Source organism: Somniosus microcephalus, unplaced genomic scaffold, assembly GCF_052327205.1.
Source record: "Somniosus microcephalus isolate GS21.2 unplaced genomic scaffold, FLI_Smic_1.0 unresolved_chr7, whole genome shotgun sequence".
NCBI classification, from domain to species: Eukaryota; Metazoa; Chordata; class Chondrichthyes; order Squaliformes; family Somniosidae; genus Somniosus; species Somniosus microcephalus.
In genome coordinates this window covers 11,536,520-11,550,233 of record NW_028225185.1, presented here as the reverse complement: position 1 = coordinate 11,550,233, position 13,714 = coordinate 11,536,520, and the positions used below count along the sequence as shown (strand labels likewise).

Sequence of the window (13,714 nt, the reverse complement as noted above, 5' to 3'; positions counted from 1 at the left end):
TATGGAATCTGCTTCCACCGCCCTTTCAGACAGCGAATTCCAGATCTTCTCAACCCTCTGTGTGAAGAAATTTCTCTTCATCTCTCTCCCCACCCTGGTTCTTTTGTCCAATTATCTTAAATCTGTGTCCTTTGGTTACCCACCCTCCTGCCCGGTGGGCAACAGTTTCTCTCTATCAAAAGCCCTCATGATTTTGAACGCCTCTAACCAATCTCCACCTTGACCTTCTCTGCTCTGAGGAGAACAACCCCAGCTTCTCCAGTCTCTGCACACAACTGAAGGCCCTCATCCCCTGTTAAACCTCCTGTGCATAACATAAGAACATAAGAAGTAGGAGCAGGAGTAGGCCATACGGCCCCTCGGGCCTGCTCCGCCATTCAATAGGATCATGGCTGATCCGAACCTAGACTCACGTCCACTTCCCTGCCCTCTCCCCGTAACCCCTAATTCCCTTATCAGCTAGGAAACTGTCTATCTCCGTTTTAAATTTATTTAATGTCGCAGCTTCCACAGCTCTCTGAGGTAGCAAATTCCATAGATTTACTACCCTCTGAGTGAAGAAGTTTCTCCTCATCTCAGTTTTGAAAGGGCAGCCCCTTATTCTAAGATTATGCCCCCTAGTTCTAGTCTCACCCATCAGTGGAAACATCCTCCCCGCATCCACCCGATCAAGCCCCCTCACAATCTTATATGTTTCGATAAGATCGCCTCTCATTCTTCTGAACTCCAATGGGTAGAGGCTCAACCTACTCAACCTTTCCCCATAAGTCAACCCCCTCATCTCCGGAATCAACCGAGTGAACCTTCTCTGAACTGCCTCGAGAGCAGGAACAGGAAGGGGCCATTCAGCCCCTCGAGCCTGTTCCACCATTCAGTCAGATCATGGCTGATCTGCACCTCAGCTCCATCGACCCACCTTTGCTCCATATTCCTTGAGACATTTACCCCCCAAAAAATCTATCAATCTCAGTCTTGGAAGCTCCAATTGACCCCCCAGCCTGAACAGCTTTTTGGGGGGGGGAAAAGTTCCAGATTTCCACCACCCTTTGTGTGAAGAAGTGCTTCCTGACATCACCCCTGAACGGCCTGGCTCTAATTTTAAGGTGATGCCCCCCTTGTTCTGGACTCCCCTCCACCAGAGGAAGTGGTTTCTCAGTATCCACTTGAACTGTCAGTCGTGGCTTAGTGGGTAGCACTCTCTCGCCTCTGAGTCAGAGGTCGTGGGTTCAAGGTCCACTCCAGAGACTTGAGCACAAAAATCTCGGCCGACACTCCCAGTGCAGTACTGAGGGAACGCCGCACTGTCGGAGGGGCGGTACTGAGGGAGCACCGCACTATCGGAGGGGCGGTACTGAGGGAGCGCTGCACTGTCGGAGGGGCAGTACTGAGGGAGCGCCGCACTGTCGGAGAGGTGGTACTGAGGGAGCGCCGCACTGTCGGAGGGGCGGTACTGAGGGAGCGCCGCACTGTCAACCAATGTCAGTTTAAAAGAAAACGGATGATCCGGTCATTATCACGTGGCTGTTTGTGGGAGCTTGCTGGGCGCAAATTGGCTGCCGCGTTTCCCACATTACCACACTTCAAAAAAAAGTACTTAATTGGCTGTAAAGAGCTTTGGGACGTCCTGAGGCGGTGGAAGGCGCTGGAGAAACGAGAGTTTCTTTTACCTATCGAATGCCTTTTATCATTTTAACGCCCTTGATCAGATCGCCTCTCCGCCTCCTAAACTCAAGGCGCTGGGAGCCGAGTTCAGGCAGCACACGGTAACCCTTTCAACCCTGTGCAGCTAGACCTGCGCTTAACACCGGAACAGAAAGCCGAAAGAGCTGTGGCAACGAGAGTTCTGTTTGGCCACAAGTATTTGCTCAGCGGCAGAGAGATGGGCCAAAACTGCCCTTTCGGCCTGTGTGGGTCTCAGTAATCTGTGACGCGGGGGGGTGCGGGCGGAGGGGGGAACGAGGGCTGCAGGGGGAAGGAGTCGGTCTGCTGCAAATTGTTTTGGAGATTTTTTGGGAGAACGCCACAGCAGACACAGCAGCGGGCGTGTGTCCGGTTGCTGCCGGCAGTCTCGCCTTCTCTCCGAGTATTGCGAGGAGTCTTGTTATCAATCACGCGGGACGGGATCACCAGCTGGGATGAACTGTTAGATGCCGAAAAGTTTTCGACTCCCCCCCCCCCCCCCAACAAAAAACCTTTGAAGTAGCTTCGCCCAGAGAGTGGCTAGGATGTGGAACTCGCTGCGACGGGAATGGTAGTGTAGCGGTCAGGCTACTGGACTAGTAATCCAGAGGCCTGGACTAATGAGACCCAAGTTCAAATCCCACCACGGGGGATATAAATTCAGTTCGTTAAATAAATCTGGAATAAAAAAGCTCGTAGCATTAATGGTAGAAGTCACACCACACCAGGTTATAGTCCAACAGCTTTATTTGAAATCGCAAGCTTTCGGAGCGCTGCTCCTTTATCAGGTGAAGTGGAGAGATGCATATAGGCACAGCATATATAGTCAGAGAGCACTGCCAGATGATTACAGGTAATCTTTCTAACTGCCCTTTATCACACCTCGGCAGAGAGATAATCACAGCAATCAAAGGTGTGAATGGTGTCCGAACAGGTCAGTCAGGAAAACATTACATCAAAGAACAATGAGGTGGGGTCACAGGGGGTCAAAATGTTGCAGATGCTGGGGTCTGTATGAAAAACAAAAAACAGACAAAAAACTTTTTCTTTGCTGGAAATCACAGCAGGTCCGGCCGCATCTGTGTAGAAAGAACAAGCCAACGATGACTCGAGTCTGGATGACCCTACGTCAGGTGGGGTTACATGTAGCAGTAATGGTGACCGTGAAGCTAGCGGATTGTCGAAAAAAGCCCATCTGGGTTCACTAACGTCCCTTTAGGCAAGGAAATCTGCCGTCCTTACCCGATCTGGCCGATGTGTGACTCCAGACCCACAGCGATGTGGTTAGCTCTTAGCTGCCCCTCTGAAATGGCCACTAGCAAGCCCCTCAGTGGTACCAAACCGCTACTAAGACTTTCTTCTTCTTCTAGGCAGTCCCTCGGAACCGAGGATGACTTGCTTCCACATTAAAAATGAGTTCTCAGGTGACTGATGAGTCCAATGCGGGACCTAGAGTCTCTGTCACAGGTGGGGCAGGCGGTGGTTGAAGGAGCGGGTGGGTGTGGGGTGCTTGGGTTGACGTGCGCTGCCTGCGCTTGGCTTCCGCTTGCTCCGGCGAAGAGACTCGAGGTGTTCGGCCGCCTTCCCGGATGCTTCTCCTCCACTTTGTGCAGTCTTGGACCAGGGATTTCCCAGGTGTCGGTGGTGGGGATGTTGCACTTTTTCAAGGAGGCTTCGAGGGTGTCCTTGAAGCGCTTCCTCTGTCCACCTGGGAACGTGGACTGCAGCGATTCAAGAAGGCAGCTCACCAGCACCTTCAATTCAATTCAATTTTATTTGTCATATATGCAGCAGACGTGTGTACTGCACAATGAAATGTTGATTTTTACGAGTCCTCTCAACATTGGAATAAATATGGCATAACAATGATAAAATACTAATAGAAATACAGTAATACTAAATAAAACAACAGTAATAAATTATACATTCATGAGTCTTATGGCCTGGGGGTAGAAGCTGTTTCGAAACCTGCTGGTATGAGACCGTATGCTTCGGTATCTCTTACCGGACGGGAGCAGGGCGAAGAGGTTGTGGCTGGGGTGGCTCGTGTCTTTAATTCTCCAGGGCGATGAGGGATGGGCAATAAATGCCGGCCTTACCAGCGACACCCACATTGCCTCGTGAACGAATGGAGTGGTCGAGGCGAATCGCACAGATGTGTTTAAGGGGAGGCTGGATAAACACATGAGAGAGAAAGGAATAGAAGGATATGGTGATGGGGTGAGATGAAGAGGGAGGAGGCTGGTGTGGAGCATAAACACTGGCACGGAGCAGATGGGCCGAATGGCCTGTGTCTGTGCTGAACGTTCTGTGTGATGTCAGTAATGGTGATCTGGGGACACCGCTTTGGAGTGGGAGGGGTTACAACAACGATGCCCTTTTAGTTCAGGGTTGCTGAGTTTGATGCCAGGCCAGGCTGGGGGGTTAAAGTCTCCTCCTGGCCACTGTGATGGTTCAAAGTTTCAGTAGTTTAGGCGGTCTGGGTCATTATCACACTGCTGTTTGTGGGAGCTTGCTGTGCGCAAATTGGCTGCCGCGTTTCTCACATTACAACAGTGACCACACTTCAAAAAAAGTACTTCATTGGCTGTGAAGGGCTTTGGGACGTCCTGAGGTGGTGAAAGGCGCTGGAGAAATGCGAGTCTTTTTTCTCTCGCTCTCTCTCTCTCCCTGTCTCTCTCCCTGTCTCTCTCTCTGTCTCTCTCTCGCTCTCTCTCTCGCTCCCTCTGTCTCTCTCTCTCTCTCTCTGTCTCTCTCTCTGTCTCTCTGTCTCTCTCTCTGTCTCTCTCTCTGTCTCTCTCTGTCTCTCTCTCTGTCTCTCTCTCTCTCTCTGTCTCTCTCTCTCTCTCGCTCTCTCTCTCGCTCTCTCTGTCTCTCTCTCTCTCGCTCTGTCTCTCTCTCGCTCGCTCTCTGTCTCTCTCTCTCTCGCTCTCTGCCTCTCTCTCTCGCTCTCTGCCTCTCTCTCTCTCTCTGTCTCTCTCTCTCTCTGTCTCTCTCTCTCTCTCACACTGTCTCTCTCTGTCTCTCTCTCTCTCTGTCTCTCTCTCTCTCTCTGTCTCTGTCCCTTTCTCTCTCTCTCTCTCTCTCTCTCTCTGCCTCTCTCTCTCTCTCTCTGCCTCTCTCTCTCTCTCTCTCTCTGCCTCTCTCTCTCTCTCTCTCTCTGCCTCGCTCTCTCTCTCTCTCTCTGCCTCTCTCTCTCTCTCTGCCTCTCTCTCTGTCTCTCTCTCTCTCTCTCTCTCTCTCTCTCTGCCTCTCTCTCTCTCTCTCTCTGTGCCTCTCTCTCTGCCTCTCTGTCTCTCTCTCTCTCTGTGCCTCTCTCTCTGCCTCTCTCTCTCTCTGCCTCTCCCTCTCTCTCTCTGCCTCTCTCTCTCTCTCTCTGTCACTCTCTCTCTCTGTCTGCCTCTCTCTCTCTCTCTCTCTCTCTCTCTCTCTCTGCCTCTCTCTCTCTCTCTCTGCCTCTCTCTCAATTCAATTCAATTCAAATCGCTTTATTGGCATGATAAGGTACATCTTATGTTGCCAAAGCATCAAAATACATTTATGGTTGAACACATAAACGCAGTTCTATTCATACAGTGTATAAACAGGTATATCCCTGAGTGTATAAATATACATTCGCATTATTTATATATACTCTTTTCTTAGTTTACTGGTTGTCCCTCTGTTCATGGCAAGCTGTAACATAGTGTGCCGCCAGTGCTACACAGCTTCTCTCCTCCCCAGTAGGTATGGAGTTTTTGGTCGTCATTCAGATTTCTGAATTCAGGGGCATATTTGTGAGAATTTTTGGTAGAAATTCTCCCTGATGCCTGATATTTTCCACAGGCTGTGAGGAAGTGCATCTCTGTCTCCACTACTCCCTGACTGCAGTGAGAGCATATCCTGTCCTCTCTTGGCAGCCTGGTCTGCCTGTGTCTGCCTTTTTCGATCGCTAAGCTATGTTCGCTAAGTCTGTACCTTGTCAAGGTTTTTCTCAGTTTGTTATCCTTTACCATGGTCAGGTACTCAGCCATGTTGTATTGTCTGTTTAGGGCCAAGTAGCAATTGAGTTTGCTTTGGGTTTTTGTTGTTTCTGCCCAATATGACAGGTATTTTTCCTTTTGTTTAGTGACAATTGTGTTGGGTCGAATTCTCTCTGCTACGATGTCACTCTCTCTCTCTCTCTGCCTCTCTCTCTCTGCCTCTCTCTCTCTCTCTGCCTCTCTCCAATTCAATTCCAATTCCAATTCAAATGCTTTATTGGCATGAAAGTTTACAGAAAACCATATTGCCAAAGCTTACATAGCAAAAAGGTACAGTTTTCCAACATTCTGTTGGTGTCAATCGATTTGACATTTGTTGGGTACATACAATATTACTTTTAAACAATATTAATTTTAAACAGTCTTTGTACTTCATTTGGTACGTTCAATATTAATTTTAAACAGTCTTAATTTTAAACAGTCCTCAGGTTGTGACATGTTGTTACATATTTGGCCCCAAGGTATGGTCTGTCTCCTTCTCCCAGGACTAATCTCAATTTTGACAGGTCATCCAATTCCTTGAAATCTGGGGTTGTTTGGCTTAGCTTGTTGAATAATATGTTTCTTGATGTGTTGAATTTTTCGCATTTTAGGAGGAAATGCATTTCTGTTTCAACCTCGCCGGCCAGACATTGATCGCATATTCTATTCTCTCTCGGCTGCCAGGATTTCTTGTATCTGCCTTATTCAATTTCCAGTTGGTGGTCGCTTAGTCTGTACCTGGTGAGGGTCTGTCTCTGTTTTGTGTCTCTGATGGTCGTGAGGTAGTCTGCCAGTTTATATTCTCTTTTTAGGGCCCGGTAACATTCTAATCTGCTTTGGCTTTCGGTTATTTTGTTCCAATGTTCCAGGTAGGTTTCTTTGCATTGTTTAATGATTTGGTTCACTCGGATTGGTGTTTGGACGGCTGTGTTGGTCTGGGGCTCTCTCTCTCTGCCTCTCTCTCTCTGTGCCTCTCTCTCTGCCTCTCTCTCTCTCTCTCTGCCTCTCTCTCTCTCTCTCTCTCTCTGCCTCCTCTCTCTCTCTCTCTCTCTCTGCCTCTCTCTCTCTCTGTGCCTCTCTCTCTGCCTCTCTCTGTCTCTCTCTGTCTCTGTCTGTCTCTGTCTCTCTCTCTGCCTCTGTCTGTCTCACTCTGTCTCACCCTTCCCTCCTTCCCCTCTGCTGTTTCAGACACCAAGCCATGGCTGGTGGCGGTTAGATTGCAGGCACACCTTGAATTGCTCAGGTGAGCCACTGACTGCTGTCTGACCCGGTAGCGGAGAAGAAGGGAGTGAGACTGTGGGCTCCAATTACCCCATCCATCACTGTGTCTGTCCCATTATAAACACAGCAGGGTGGGGCATCTACTTGAATATTCATCACCCAGCCGCAGCCTGCGCGCACAGGCCAGCCTGCCCTGGGCCTGTTGTTAACGGAGTGCAATGTGCTGGAGGACTGACGCGGGCCGAAAGTGCCTCACGTTACTGATAGCAGGCTGGTCAGTGTGAGGTGCTTGCACACTCCCAGACAAAGTGGGCACCTCCCAACAGTGCCTGGGATCTCACCTGGAGCTGAGTCAGAGGCGTGGAAAAGAGGTCCCTCATTACTGGCCAGCATTTATTGCCCGTCCCCTAGTTGCCCTTGAGAAGGTGGTGGTGAGCCGCCTTCCTGACCCGCTGCAGTCCCGTGTGGTGACGGTGCTCCCACAGTGCCCTGTACACCCACGTCTAAGTCATTAATAAGAACATAAGATATAGGAGCAGGAAATAACAACAGAAAATGCTGGGAAAACTCAGCAGGCCCGGCAACATCCGTGGAGAGAAAATAGAGTTGACGTTTCGGGTCGAACCCTTTTTCAAAACTGGAAAGGGAATGAAATAGATCGAAAGGCAGGGCTGGGAGAGGTGCTGTTCCTCATCTTCCGATTAGGCACTTTACAGCCTTCCGGACTCCATATCGAGTTCAACAATTTCAGATCATAACCTCGGCCCCTATTACATTTTTACTTATATTTTTTATCCACCCCTTTGTTTTGGGTTTTCCCTCCCCCCCCCCCCCGCTTTCCTTTTTTTTCTCTCTCCCACATGGCAGCTGTCTCTCATCCTCCAGAACATTTCACACCTAATCTAGAGCCGTCTTTTGTCTCCACTAGTCCGACCACCGTCTCGTCTGGTTTTGAATACCTCTTAATGTCTCTTCACTTCTTCTGTTCTCTCCCAGCCCGGCCTTTCAATCTATCTCATTTCCTTTCCAGTTTTGAAAAAGGGTTTCGACCCGAAACGTCGACTCTTAATTTCTCGCCACGGATGCTGCCCTGGCCTGCTGAGTTTTTCCAGCATTTTCTGTTGTTATTTCGGATTTCCAGCGTCCGCAGTATTTTGCTATCATATAGGAGCAGGAGTTGGCCACACGGCCCCTCGAGCCTGCTCCACCATTCAATAAGATCACGGCTGAGATCGAGAGATTTTTGGACTCTCGGGGAATCGAGGGATATGGGGATCGGGCGGGCAAGTGGAGTTGAGGTCGATGATCAGCCCATGATCTTATTGAATGGCGGAGCGGGCTCGAGGGGCCGTATGGCCGACTCCTGCTCCTATTTCTTAGGTTCTTATGGAACGGGCAAACAGGCAGAGGCCATTCGGCCCCTCGAGCCTGCTCCGCCATTCAATGAGATCATGGCTGATCATCCAAATTCAGTACCCTGTCCCTGCCTTCTCCCCATATCCCTTGATCACTTTAGCCTTAAGAAATATATCTAACTCTTTTTTGAATATATTTAATGAATTGGCCTCCACCGCCCTCTGTGGCAGAGAATTCCACAGGTTCACCACTCTCTGGGTGAAGAAATTCCTCCTCATTTCAGTCCTAAATGGCTTACCCCTTATCCTTAGACTATGACCCCTGGTTCTGGACTCCCCGGCCATCATAAACATCCTTCCTGCATCTAGTCTGTCCAGGCCTGACAGAATTTTATAGGTTTCGATGAGATCCCCTCTCAATCTTCTAAACTCCAGCGCGTATAAGCCCAATCGACACAATCTCTCCTCATACGTCATTCCTGCCATCCTAGGTATCAGCCTGGTGAATCTTCGCTGCACTCCTTCCATGGCAAGAACGTCCTTCCTCACGTAAGGCGACCAAAACTGCACACAATACTCAAGGTGCGGTCTCACCAAGGCCCTGTACAACTGTAGCGAGACATCCTTGTTCCTGTACTCGAACCCTCTTGCTACGAAGGCCAACATACCATTTGCCGCCTTAACCGCCTGCTGCACCTGCATGCTTACCTTCAGCGACTGGTGCACAAGAACACCCAGGTCTCGTTGCACTTCCCCTTCTCCCAGTCTATTGGCATTCAAATAATAATCTGCCTTCCTGTTTTGGCCAGCAGGTTTCGAAACAGCTTCTACCCCCAGGCCATAAGACTCATGAACGAATAATTTATTATTATTTATTGCTGTTGTTTTATTTATTATTACTGTATTTCTATTAGTATTTTTATCATTGCTATACCATATTTATTCCAATGTTGGGAGGACTCGTAAAAATCAACATTTCATTGTGCAGTACACACGTCTGCTGCATATATGACAAATAAAATTGAATTGAATTGAATTGAAGGAGAGCCACGCAAGTTCACCAGATCGTTAGGGCTCCGAGGGTTAGATTATGAGGAGAGATTACATAAGCTAGGCTTGTGTTCCCTGGAATATAAAAGGTTAAGGGGTGATTTCATTGAGGTTTTTAGGATTTTGAAAGGAATTGATGGGGGTAGATCGAGAGAGACTCTTTCTGCTGGCGAGGGAGTCCAGAACAAGGGGACAGAACCTTAAAATCCGAGCCATGCCGTTCAGGATAGAGGTTAGGAAACGCTAATCCTTCTACCAATTACTTTCAATCTCTGCCCCCCTGGTTATTGACCTCTCTGCCAAGGGAAATCGGTCCTTCCTATCTCAAGGGACCTGGAATACAATAAGGAGGCAGTGATGCTTCAGTTGTACAGAGCCTTGGTCGGACCCCATTTGGAGTAACTTGGGTCAGTTCTGGGCCCCGCAATCACAAAAGTTAGCGTGCAGGTACAGCGAGTAATTAGGAAGGCAAATGGAATGTTGGCCTTTATTGCAAGGGGGATGGAGTATAAAAGTAGGGAAGTCCTGCTACAACTTTACAGGGTATTGGTGAGACCACACCTGGAGCACTGCGTACAGTTTTGGTCTCCTTATTTAAGGAAGGATATACTTGCATTGGAGGCAGTTCAGAGACGATTCAATTTTCAATTTCAATTTTATTTGTCACATAACCAAATACAACAAGTGAAATCCAGTCAGTGAAATGCTTTTTTCTTAACGAGCCGAGCGCACCAAGCAGCAAAGGACACTTAGCTGCCTGGTACGCACGGAGCCCGCAAGGACGGCAGCCATCTTCATCGGCGCCATCACAATAGGGTCCGCTCTCGCCGTGCTCAGCCTTTCCCGCACTCCTGCCCGACAATCTTCAGCCGCCGTGGTACCGACGTCCCCGGGGCCTGCTTCTCCCTGGCTCTCCTTCCACCCGGTCTGACCTCCGAGCTTCCCGCGGTGTCCGACCTTCCAGGGCCTGCTTTTCCCCGCCCTCGGTCCGCTGGCCGCCTCCCCTCCTACCGGTTCGACCTCCGAGCCTCCCGCCGAGGAGCTGCCGGCCGCCGTGCTACAGCGGCTCGTCGTGGCCTCCATCGCTGCTTCTGCTGCCTCCTCGCCGAACTCATCAGCGCCGATGCACAGCGTCTGTAGCGGGAGTGGGCCGACCGACTTGGGGAGAGCGCTTACCCTGCAACCGCCACGGACGCCATCTTGACCATCTGGGTTGATTCCTGAGATGAGGGGGTTGACTTATGAAGAAAGGTTGAGCAGGTTGGGCCTATACTCATTGGAGTTCAGAAGAATGAGAGGTGATCTTATTGAAACATATAGGATTCTGAGGGGGCTTGATCGGGTGGATGCTGAGAGGATGTTTCCCCTCGTGAGGAAATCTAGAACTCGGGGGCATAATTTCAGAATAAGGGGTCACCCATTTAAGACGGAGATGAGGAGGAATTTCTTCTCGGAGGGTCGTGAATCTTTGGAATTCTCTTCCCCAGAGAGCTCTGGAGGCGGAGTCATTGAATATATTTAAGGTGGAGACAGACAGATTTTTGAACGATAAGGGAGTCGAGGGTTATGGGGAGCGGGCAGGGAAGTGGAGCGGAGGCCAAGATCAGATCAGCCATGATCTTATTGAATGGCGGAGCAGGCTCGAGGGGCCGATCTTGGCCTCGGAGGGGGGGAGCAGCACAGATTCACCAGAATGATACCCGGGGGGCTAAAAGGGTTAAATTCCGAGGACAGGTTGCATAAACTGGGCTTGTATTCCCTCGAGTTTAGAAGATTAAGGGGTGATCTAATCGAGGTGTTGAAGACGATTAAAGGAGTTGATCGGGTAGAGAGAGAGAAACTATTTCCTCTGGTGGAGGGAGTCCAGAACAAGGGGGGGCGTCACCTTAAAATTAGAGCCAGGCCGTTCAGGGGTGATGTCAGGAAGCACTTCTTCACACAAAGGGTGGTGGAAATCTGGAACTCTTTCCCCCAAAAAGCTGTTGAGGCTGGGGGGGTCCAATTGGAAGTTTCCAAACTAAGGTTGATAGATTTTCATTGGGTGAGGGGATGAAGGGACAGGGAACCAAGGCGGGGAGATGGAGTTAGGATACAGATCAGCCCTGACCTCATTGAATGGAGGGACGGGCTCGAGGGGCGGAATGGCCGTTACCCGTTTGAAAAGAGTTCCCCAAACCCCCTCTCTCTCCTCCCTTAAGACCGACCTCTTTGGCCAAGCTTTTGGTCACCTGCCCTAATATCTCCTTATGTGGCTCGGTGTCAATTTTTGTCTGATAATCGCTCCTGTGACGCGCCCTGGGACGTTTTACTACATTAAAGGCGCTATATAAATAGAAGTTGATGTTGTTGTAGATGTTATGAGGTAATGACTGAAGGGACTCCTTTTCTGATCTGCACAGGGCAGCAAGGAGCGATATCATTGGCAGGCGCAGAACGTCAAGCACAGTGGCGTGGACGACATGGTGCTGCTGTCCAAGATCACAGAGGAGGCCATTGTCGACAACCTCAGGAAGCGCTATATGGACGACTACATCTTCGTATCCTTTACCCCTGGCGCGAGCCTGACCTTTCACCTCCCGGGGTGGGGGGGGCAAATGCAAGGTCAGGTGTGGACGTGGCGGGTGGTGAGAGGAAAACGTTAACCTTTCACCTCCTGCGCTCACTCTCTCTCACCTCTGGGTCAGAAAGTCGTGGTGTTCGAGCCCCCCCGCCGCCCCCCCCCACTCCAGAGACTTGAGCCCATAGTCGGAGGGGCCGTCTTTCGGACGAGACATTAAACCGAGGCCTTGTCTGCCCTCTCGGGTGGACATGAAAGATCCCACGGCCACTATTGGAAGAGCAGGGGAGTATAACACTGGGGTTAATATTTATTTCTCAACCAACAATAACCTCTGTATAACACTGGGGTACAGTACTGGTGGGTACAGGTCTGTCACTGTATAACACTGGGGTACAATGCGGGTGGGTACAGGTCTGTCACTGTATAACACTGGGGTACAATGCGGGTGGGTACAGGTCTGTCACTGTATAACACTGGGGTACAGTACTGGTGGGTACAGGTCTGTCACTGTATAACACTGGGGTACAATGCGGGTGGGTACAGGTCTGTCACTGTATAACATGGGTACAGTACTGGTGGGTACAGGTCTGTCACTGTATAACACGGGTACAGTACTGGTGGGTACAGGTCTGTCACTGTATAACACGGGTACAGTACTGGTGGGTACAGGTCTGTCACTATAACACGGGTACAGTATTGGGTACAGGTCTCTCACTGTATAACACGGGTACAGTACTGGTGGGTACAGGTCTGTCACTATAACACGGGTACAGTATTGGTGGGTACAGGTCTGTCACTGTATAACACGGGTACAGTACTGGTGGGTTCAGGTCTGTCACTAACACTGGGGTACAGTACTGGTGGGTACAGGTCTGTTACTGTATAACACTGGATACAGTACTGGTGGGTTCAGGTCTGTCACTAACGGGGTACAGTACTGGTGGGTACATGTCTGTTACTGTATAACACGGGTACAGTACTGGTGGGTACAGGTCTGTCACTGTATAACACTGGGGTACAGTACTGGTGGGCACAGGTCTGTCACTGTATAACACTGGGGTACAGTACTGGTGGGTACAGGTCTGTCACTGTATAACACTTGGGTGAAGTATTGGTGGGTACAGGTCTGTCGCTGTATAACACAGAGGTACAGTACTGGTGGGTACAGGTCTGTCACTGTACAACACGGGTACAGTACTGGTGGGTACAGGTCTGTCACTATAACACTGGGGTACAGTACTGGTGGGTACAAGTCTGTCACTATATAACACGGGTACAGTACTGGTGGGTACAGGTCTGTCACTATAACACTGTGGTACAGTACTGGTGGATACAGGTCTGTCACTAACACAGGTACAGTACTGGTGGGTACAGGTCTGTCACTGTATAACACTGGGGTACAGTACTGGTGGGTACAGGTCTGTCACTGTATAACACTGGGGTACAGTACTGGTGGGTACAGGTCTGTCACTATAACACTGGGGTACAGTACTGGTGGATACAGGTCTGTCACTAACACAGGTACAGTACTGGTGGGTACAAGTCTGTCACTATATAACACGGGTACAGTACTGGTGGGTACAGGTCTGTCACTATAACACTGGGGTACAGTACTGGTGGATACAGGTCTGTCACTGTATAACATGGGTACAGTACTGGTGGGTACAAGTCTGTCACTATAACACGGGCACAGTACTGGTGGGTAAAGGTCTGTCACTGTATAACACTGGGGTACAGTACTGGTGGGTACAGGCCTGTCACTGTATAACACTGGGGTACAGTACTGGTGGGTAAAGGTCTGTCACTATAACACTGGGATACAGTACTGGTGGGTACAGGTCTGT

General features: G+C 49.9%; 1 protein-coding gene across 1 annotated transcript in view; it reads left to right on the top strand.

Annotated features, from left to right (window-relative positions):
• The window catches only part of LOC147086534 (unconventional myosin-Ie-like), a 72,231-nt gene that overhangs the window by 9,583 nt on the left and 48,934 nt on the right, over positions 1–13,714 (top strand). Inside the window, exon 2 of the mRNA XM_085978267.1 lies at positions 11,710–11,847. Coding sequence (XP_085834393.1) covers positions 11,710–11,847 — 138 coding nt within the window. The remainder of the gene's footprint in view (positions 1–11,709; positions 11,848–13,714) is intronic.